This window comes from Pteropus alecto, unplaced genomic scaffold (assembly GCF_000325575.1).
Source record: "Pteropus alecto unplaced genomic scaffold, ASM32557v1 scaffold71, whole genome shotgun sequence".
In the NCBI taxonomy this organism is placed as follows: domain Eukaryota; kingdom Metazoa; phylum Chordata; class Mammalia; order Chiroptera; family Pteropodidae; genus Pteropus; species Pteropus alecto.
The window spans coordinates 19982762-19992011 of NW_006433024.1; the positions used below are offsets into that span (position 1 = coordinate 19982762).

General features: G+C 48.5%; 2 protein-coding genes across 3 annotated transcripts in view; one reads left to right on the forward strand and one right to left on the reverse strand.

Moving 5' to 3' along the window:
* The window catches only part of ACP2 (acid phosphatase 2, lysosomal), a 7460-nt gene extending 2727 nt beyond the window's left edge, over positions 1-4733 (reverse strand). The window contains 10 exon segments of the mRNA XM_025044110.1: positions 1-119; positions 239-345; positions 463-545; positions 1326-1458; positions 1931-2020; positions 2101-2199; positions 2309-2461; positions 3511-3597; positions 3912-4007; positions 4575-4733. The exon segment at positions 1-119 is cut by the window's left edge and continues 8 nt beyond it. Of these exon segments, the coding sequence (XP_024899878.1) occupies positions 1-119; positions 239-345; positions 463-545; positions 1326-1458; positions 1931-2020; positions 2101-2199; positions 2309-2461; positions 3511-3597; positions 3912-4007; positions 4575-4688 (1081 nt within the window). The 5' untranslated portion in view covers positions 4689-4733.
* A 58-nt stretch (positions 4734-4791) lies between these two features.
* Positions 4792-9250, forward strand: part of NR1H3 (nuclear receptor subfamily 1 group H member 3) — a 13017-nt gene continuing 8558 nt past the window's right edge. Inside the window, exons 1-2 of one of the 2 annotated variants that reach the window (XM_006908103.3) lie at positions 4796-4940; positions 5180-5247. The gene's annotated coding sequence lies outside the window, so the exon portion shown is untranslated. Of the gene's footprint in view, positions 5248-9250 lie in introns of both variants that reach the window. The other variant, XM_025044108.1, reaches the window with a different exon arrangement.

Below are 9250 nucleotides of genomic sequence, written 5' to 3' on the forward strand. Positions count from 1 at the left end.
GACAGGCTCTGAGGCGAAGGAAGTCTTGCAGTGGGCAGCGGTGAGAGCAGCCAGGCAGGCTGAGCGGCCAGGGGGCCTTGTTACTCTCATTCCGAAAGTACATCTCCACTGAGAAATTCCTGAGAGTTGATAGGAGACAAGATGCAAGCTGGTCACCAGGCCTTTAATGGAGTCCTTGGACTGCCCGCAGCCACCACGCAAGTGCCCCTTCAGGGGGCAGACTGGTAGCTCCACTCACCCATTATCTTCCTGGTACAGTTCAAATATGTGGCAGGAGGCATAGGGGGCTTGTTCACCATTGTAGACATACAGTGCCATTTGCAAAGCAACCAGGGTGGTGTCGTGCTGTAAGGGACAGGATCTCCCCATTAGCACTGCTCTCCTGCACCCCCCAAGCACTGAATAGAGAAGAAATCCAGCTCTTTGCTTGACGTTAGCATGCTGGAGAGTATGAGAGCTTACCGCAGAGTAAACCAGCAGCTTAGGGAGTTGGGAGGAGGTTGCCATCAGGGTCAGGTTTGTCCGTATCTGAGCCAGCAGGACTCCTGAAAGAGAAAAGTCCCCAGTGTCAGTGGCTGCAGCCATCACTGTCCTCTGATCAGACCTATCTGTGGTCCTTTCACTCTCTGCTAGTCCTGGGTGTGATCACCAGCACAGAGAACTCTTTAGGTACTTGTAGGAACTATATATAGCACGCCATGCTCTTTAAACAGCTTTCAGATTTACAGAGAAGCAAGATAAAACAAGTTGTTTATACTTCAACACAGATGTAGAAACCTGTCCATTTATAAATGAGCTACGAGTCCTTGCCCATGTTTGAAGAATTCTTCCAATTTGGAAAAATATAAACTTCACATTGCTTCAGAATGCACAGATGGTTGGTGGCTCCAGGCCAGGGGAGCTCTGCCATATGCAGGCTCTGAAAACCACTGAGATGTCAAAAAGGTTTGACAGCTGGCACTCCCTTGGGTGCTCAAATCAGGAACTGGCATGCATATTACTCAGCCTTTCAAAGTGGCCCCCAGTGGTTGTCTGGAGGTAGGCATTCATTTAAGGGGGAAGGGTCTTCTGACATGGGTGAAACTTAAGAATATGATTGGCAGAAAAGAAGCATGCAAACCTGATTTTGGTCATTCATACAGTGACAAACATGCTAAGCATTTGGAGAAATGGGGAGACTTTGATGACTGACCTGATGACTAGGGCGGGGTCTGGTTTTGAAAAAGCAGAGAATTTCAGATGGAAAAGTGATAAGCCCCCAATAGCAGATTTTTAATGCTGTAGGGTCCTGAGGAGGGGAGTGACATGCTGCTCTTGTCACTCACCCCCCTGAAGCCGGGCCTTCTCTGCCTGCTCGTAGATCCCGAAGAGGAAGCGGAAGCTGAAGTCCTTTAGCCGGCTCAGACGCTGCATGGTTTGGGATGAGGCCCAGGGCGGCAGGACCAGCCCGTGTGTTTTCTGCATATCGCAGTGGGCAGGTTAGCTTCCCAGGCCTAGGCCAGAGTCTCTCCCAGGGCATCTCTGTTCCCCAGTGACAAGGTGCCTGTGTGTGTGTGTGTGTGTGAAGGGAGGGAGAGGAGAGGAGAGCTGAGGCAGAGGGACTGTAACCAGGAGACAAGGTGGATAGTGTTAAGGCTGCAGGGCACAGGAAAGGAGGCTCAGGCACAAAAGCATGACTCAGCAGAATGGAGTCAGATACCACCAGTACTCTGGGTGGAGAGGGATAGAAACTGCTGACCATTAATAAACCATTTCCCACTCTGGGGTTCTTTTTCACCGCTGAGGGAATTTCCTTGTTTCATAAGAAGCAGACGACTTGCCTGGACCTCCCCAGTGGGAATGGTAGCCAGGCACTGTATTCTACTTGTCCTGGTCACCTGGGCCTGCTGAATGTGAGAACAGTTACACTGGGGACCCTAAGCAGGCTCACCTCACAGAAGAGTGTGTCATAGACATTCCAGACGGTCTCCAACGTCAAGTCCGTTAGCCCTGTCTCATTGGCCACCATATCCAGAAATTGCTATGAAAAATGGATCAGGGGATCAGTCCTGCCCTGGGAGAAAGGACAGTGTGATGACCCTCCACCTCAGCCCCACTCACTGCATTCTGAATACTCTCATTCTGATACTCTGGGGTCTGCCGGGTCTCGTTCTGCAGCTGCTCGTAACGGGGACATGGACCCAATGGGAACTTCAGCAGCTGCAGACCAAAAGTGGGAAGCAGAGGCAGAGAAGGAGTCGGTGATCAGCAGGCCCATGGCCAGAGCTGTCCCTCTCAGTGCCTTCAGGGAAGGGCTGGCCAGTCTTACCCTGTCCTCGGTGATGGGCACAGTGTGGACAGGGATAGGCTGCCAAGAGATGTTTGGGTTGAAGCGCTGCACCCCACTGGGAGGGAAGAGTCCAGCCAGGTTGGCCTCAGCACTCATGAGAGTACGGTCAAAGTCTGTGCTTCGCACATAAACCTGCAGATATGATAATATGAGTCTCACCTGTGGGTGTGGAGTTGGGGGCCTTAGGGGAGAACCTGTTCTTGATGGTTACCCAGCAAACTAATCCCACCATGCATCTGGCCCTTGCACCCTCTCTGGCCCTCCCCATCTCTCTTCCCAGCAAAGGATCAAACACTCAACTGGGGACTAGCTGTCACACTCAGAATGGCTCCTATAGGAATGGCTCCATTTCAAATGCCCCTCCCAGGCCAAAGTGCTTAGTCAGAAGGCTGGGGTCTGTCTGTCTAGTTTATAACACCTGTCTCCCTATCTAGGCCAGGATCTTTGAAGACAAAAACTATCTCAACGTACACCCCCTTTTATAAACTGGCTTAGAAACCAAAGAGAGGAAATAAGATAAGGAACAGAGATAATTGCTTATAGAAAAGGGAGGAGGAAGCTGTAGGAAAGGGCAAGATCAGGATAGAGCTGGCCCTCAAGGGAACAATAACAACATCTAGAGACTCTTGAGACAGCTATGGCTGAGTGGTAACCAGAGGAACAGCTATCCCCATCCTTGGGGTGGGTAGAGGGCCTCAAGGAGCCAGTACACTTGCCAGTCTTCCCTGACATGCCCTCTCTATGTATGTCTTCCCTGCTACCTTTATTTCTTGGCCCTGTGTGATTTATCATCTACATTCTGAGCTCCACAAAGTGGTCAGTACATTCTGAGCTCCACAAAGAGGTCAAATGCAAAGTGTTCGCATAGTGCTCGGCCCATAGTAGAGACTCGATAAGTGTCTCGGATGGAAAGCCTGAGTTATTTCAGTCAGAAACTACTCCGCCAGACCCTCCTTAAGTATGAACTTGGACGCTTGATAAGTTTTGCTTCTCTTCAGGTAAGCATGGCAACTCAGCCTTTAGGGTTTATTTTAGACAGCCCTGGGATGTCTTGTCCTGTAGTGTAAACAAAACTGCATGAAGGGAGGCCAAAGTGCCCAGCCTCACCCTTAGGCTCCCCGAGGACCAAGGGTGAGGACGGCAGATCGCATTCCGCTTGCCTCTTGAGCTCCCAGCCTTACCTCTTGACGGTGGTAAGAGGTGTTGAGAAAGCCATGGTAGCGCTGCCGCAGAGCCTGGCCCAGCTCCCAGTGCTGTAGCATCCCCTCCTATGGGCAAACCAAAGGGTTAAGAGGGTCCAGGGGAAAGGATGGCTTGCAAGTCCCACAAGGCTAAGGCACTGCTGCTTTCCAAGTTTATTCCTGGCGGGAAGTAGGAGTGGGTCAATTTGATACCAGTAGTCAATACGTAGCCAATTGTGGGTGGCATTGTCTTGGGCACAGGAAAGTAAGCTTAAGAAATCTGATCAAAGTCAGCATCTATGTGAGACGTGGCAGTTTGGTGGGGACCCAAGTTCTGTAGCTTGCTGTAGAGATTACTCATTCTACAGCTCAAGCTGAGGGAGGACTGACTTCTGACCCACCTTGGTTAGCTGACCAAACCCCTGGGGCCATTCATCTTCCTGATAGGGGTCCTTGGGATATGTCTTAACTGGTGACCGGTCTCCATGTCGATACAGCTGAGGAAAGAAAATGATTTGCCTAAAGGTCAGAAGGGTCTCCTTGATGGAGACACAGAGCCCACTTCTGCCCCATGTTGGGGAGGGCTTAATTCTACTCACTGCAAAAGACCCCAACTCAGAAGTTGGTAACTTTCTTCAGGTTCCAGAATTCATTGGCTAAGCAATGACACCGGAGACCATAAACAAAGCCAAAGGTACAGATGGTTAAGGAAAAGAGTAAAACAATGTCAATGGTGGGGAGAACTGGAAAAAAGATCACCAAGTTTCTGTAGGGGTGAGTCTCTTAACCATTCAACTATATCCCTGTTCCAGGGCAGACTCATCCGACCTAGCCCTTGATATAGAAATTCTTACCCCCTACTCCCCCGCCAAAAAAAAAAAAAAAAATCCTGGGCTCCGTATCCATTCCGAACCCGGGCCCCCAACCCCGTAGGTCAGTCGTTTCCTAAAACCAGTTTCTTCTCCAGACCTCCAACCCTAGCATAAGCACCGCCCCTCCCTCTACCAGCAAGCCCTTGCCCTTCTAATTCGAGTGAGCCTTTTGGCGACCTCATCTCTCATTACCAAGGTAACGAAGCGCAGACTCCGGGCCTGGGTGGGTGTCATAACCATCAGGTTTATGCCAAGAATCAGCTGGAGAAGAGCCGCCCGGATCCAGCCAAACTGCCCGCCCGCCATCACCGTTATAGTCTATGCAGCAAAGAGTCTGGAACCCGTTGGGCAGCACCTGCAGCAGCCACCCGGACGCACCCTTAAGGACACACGCCGGAAGTGCGCTTGCCGCCATCTTGCTAAAGGAAGGGAAGGGACCGTGCAAGGAGGAGGAATCTAGGAGGAACTGTTAGGAAACTCGTGATCTGGCCTTGGCGGATGAGTGTAGGAATGTAGCGTGACTTCACGCGTCAGAAAAGGCTTGAAGACTTTGTCTTGGTAAAGAGAGCACTGAGCTCGGGTTTGCTTCTGGTAGCGGAGACGCCGTACCAAGGTGGCGCTTGCACGGGGCCGGACTGGGGCGGGAAGAGCGAGCGCCCCCGCGGGCCCGGGTGCTGCCGGCCTGACCCCAGAGCCAGAGCGGGTGCAGAATTGGGGCGAGGGTTGGTATAGGGCGCCTCTCTCCACAGCCCTGCCTTCGAGTGGAATTTGAAACTTGGCCCTGGTTCTTTTCCCAGGAAGAGGTCTTGTTTGCGGTGCAGGGCACAGCGTGTAAACAGCCCTTTGGACTCCCTATGTCCTTCAGGTTGGTCTCAGTTTAGCATACTGCTCATGCGCTGAGCAAGGCTTCAGTTCTCTCACTTTCCCTTCCAGTCCTTTCCCTATCCTCCCACCCGTCCATTTCCAGGTTTACTTAATTAGAATCAGGATGTCATGCTTCTTCCCAAAGGAGTTGAGTTGCACAGTATGTTCACATTTTGCAAAACCAAAGTAGTGAGTCCCTAAGAGGAATTTCAGACCAGAAGGGAGCTATATAAGAGTAAGGGGAATAAAACTCATCAAGTGGAAGTAGATGGTGTTTCCCAGAATCAGAGACTTTCTTGGCATTGGCCATTAGGGTCCAGGTGCAGCCGATTTGGTCTCAAAGCTTTGTGACTGATCTTGGAGTGACTCACAAATCTAGGTCAGATCATAGGTCATTGGGATGCTTTGATTCAATCTAGAAGCAAATCATCTCAGATCATCACAAAAATAAAACCTGATCAGAACTATATGGGAAAAAGCAGGGTCATTATCTTGCCCTAGGACTACAGATGCAGTTTTTTATATATATCTCAGGATCTAAACTTTGCTGCCAGAGTTGTTATGGAGTAGTGAATAGAGTGTGAAAGCTGAAGTCCTGGTAGCCAAATAGTTCTTAACCTTATTCAGTCACAAGCTCTTTTATAATCAGATGAAAATTTAGTCCTCTCCTGCAGAAAAATGGCCACACGCATAAACACAAGTGGTTCACAAAGACCATCCAGAGGCTTCATAAATCAGCATCTTTGAATCCCTGATCTAACCTAGTCCTCTTTACAAATAAACCTAGAGAGGAAGGGACTTTTCCAAGGTCACACAGTTTAGGAGAATAAAACTCAAAAAGTTTTCTGATTCCTAGTCAAGAAGTCTTTGTAATGGGATATTTCTCACAGGCTACTCAAATTGCATTGCTAAACTATTCAGTGGCCCCAATCCCAGTCAAATAGTCTTCATAATGGACTATTTCTGCTCAGACTACATTGCAAAACTGTATTTGGTGATCCCCAAATACCTTCAATAAAGAGATTTTAAGAAAGAAAACCTCAGATTGGTGAGGTTGAATGGGTGTGGCTAATTGTAAAATAATGCATATTAGAGTTTTTGAGTGTTTTAATATGCCCCAACTCTTCTTGCGGACTAGCCAGACCCTTGTGATTTCAGAATGTAAATCTTGGGCTCACTAAATTTTGGCAAGTAGAACAAAAATCCCTCAAATTCATCTTTTGCCTTCTTGGTCAAATATGTCTACATTCTTTATGCCTGCAAGTATCCCATGTAGAAGAGATTAATGGAGCCGATATTATTTCAGCTTTCATAGTGAAAAATCCAGAAAGGGTGAGGGTCACACCACAAGTATGTGGTGCAGCCAAGAGCTTAGCCCTGGTTTCTGGACCACCAACTTCTGCATATTTTTACCAGTTGATTCTGTGGTCCTCACACCTTGGTTCCTAACTGCAGATGCAAAAAAAGAGAGAGAGAAAGAAGGAAGGAAGAAAAAGAAAGAAAGAGAAAGGAAAAGGAAGGAAGGAAGGAAAGGAAAGAAAGAGAAAAAAAAGAGAAAGAAAGAAAGAAAAAGAAAAATGTAGTTGGGCAGATAGATGGATATATGGGCCTACCCCAGACCAAATAAATCAGAATCTCTGAAAATGAGGCCAGGTTTGGGAACCACTGCTCTACCCTGCATTGGCAGAAGCGAACCTACATCCAGTGAGTTAACCATTTTTACCATCTGGGGAGGCAGTTTTGTGTAATGGGATGAGGAAGGTAATTTTTTTGCTTGAATTTGAGCTTTTGAGTCAGCCATACCTGTATCCAGATTTGATATTTGCCCTGTTGCTAGTAACTATCTTCTAGGCTAATCACAAAGATAAATAATACATGCAGGACCTAAATAAGTTACTTTTCTTTCCTGTTTTCTCTATCATCTCTGAATTCATTGGTCTGCGAAGCAGGAATTTCTGGGTTCTCAATCTTGTGACTGGAAAGAAGTCATTTGAGGGGGCCTGCAAGATGCTCCCACACTCTGTACTTTTCCAAAATAGGGAGAGAGCAAGAAGCAGTTGCCCTGGTCCATCCTTGTAAACTGTACCTTCTGGCCTGCTTCATGGGAATTTGAGTGCTTTTGAAAGAGTTATTCAGTAGTGCATACGATTATGGGCTTGTGAATGCTCCTATTTTTGCCTCAAGGTTCCCCTTGCTGCCATGAGAAGCCTTCAGAGGTTCCAGGGCTCAGAAATATGATTTGGAAGATTGCCGAAGGTGTTTCCAGGCATAGTGTCTCCTCTAGGATCCAGGAAACATAGGAAAGACCCCATGGGACTGGGAGGCTTTGCACCTAACATCTCTGGGCTAGCAAGACTATGCTGTGGGGTGGAGCTGGAAAAGTGGGACATATGATTTCAGCTGCCAATCACCTTATTACTTGTCCTGCCTTGGGGAAGAAGTCCAGTGGTTATGATGCAGGACAGGGCAGATTTTCCCGAGTAAGTGGAGCTCAAGCCCTGTACCGAGAGTTCTTGGCTGAGCACAAGAAAGAATTCAAGCGCACACCAGAGTTAGAGTCAAAAGGAAAGTTTACTAGAGAAAGAGTAATGCTTCATAAACAGCGCAGTCTCCTCTCAGAGGCAGAGAGTGAGAGAGGCTGGGAGAGACTCAGGGACAGAGGGGGGTGGGGGGACAGAGTAAAGACACCGAGAGGACTGAGAAAAAGACTGAGAGGGACCCAGAGTATTCAGGGAATGACATTCTTCCTTTCTGTGAATTGCAGTTTAAAGATTTCGTTTACCCATTTTCCTTTGATGGTATAGACATACAGTGAGAAAGGATAAAAGTATGCGGTGTGAAAGGCCTGCTGGCAATTCCCAGCCTTTGATCCATAGGTTCCCCATGCTTTTAGCCATAGAGAATGAATGATTTTATTTTGCATAGGACACCACTTAAGGACTCTTTTTCTGTTTCCCCTTCACCGGTCTGGGTAAATGGTTTGTTAGCAATCCCAGCAGAAATCTTTGTTCTGCAGGTTTCCTCCTGGTATGGCTGTAGGGCTGATCAGTGTATTGCAGTCTCTGAATATGGCTTGATTTAACATTTAAAATGTTTTCCTGCCTCCTCCCTACATTTGTCGGTCTCCAGAAACTCTGTGGAGATATTGCCAACAGGTTTTGGTCATCTCCCGTTTTTCTTTCCCTTCTCCTCTTGGGCGGGGATCGCTTCTGAACTCCTGGAACCTGAAGGGATAGCTCTGGCAGTAATGTTTCCTCCACCTATACTTGAGGCAAGGCTGAGGCCGACTCCCTGGCTTGGGGGAGGTGGCATCCTATGCTGTTTATTCAACAGCTGCTCTAGCCTGAGTCAGAGGGCTCCAGATGGGGCTTGTGTGTGGTCCCAGGCTGTGGGGAGACCAGGGAGTTAAGTGGGTGAGAGAAGCTTTTCCCAACTCCCAGAAGATAAGTCATTAGGCCCAGACCAATGTTCTATCCTAAGTTCCTTGTAAGCAGGGGTTTCAGTGACATCTCTGACTATGTTCCTATGCTGGAGCTTCTGAGAAAGGGGAATGGCAGAGGAGGGAGCTGGATCAATGATGTGGGTGCTGAGACAGAACAGGTCCAGTTTCTCAGGGCCTTGAGTCCTGGTTTCTACTTTCCCAGGACAGCTGGAGCCTTTTGAAAATTGGGGAAGGAACATATGCAAAAGGAATGGAGAGCCTTGTGTTCATGACTCAGAGATGAGGGTGGGAGCCTTGTCGAGAGGATGACCTTGTGATGAGAGGGAACAAGTCAAAGCTGGAGGCAGAACTTTGAGATGGGGGGTGTCAGAGGGGCTTTTCTGAAATGTGAAAATGAGTACATGGGCAGATTTTGCAACACCACCCAGCCTGCTGTCTGCTCAAGTCTGCTCCCCAACCCCCACCTGTTCCCCTGCCCCGCCCTGTGCTTCCTCCCATCTTTCACCAAGCTTCTGTTTTATTTCTGCTTTTCCCATCCTTATCCCATCCTGCTTCCCCGCAC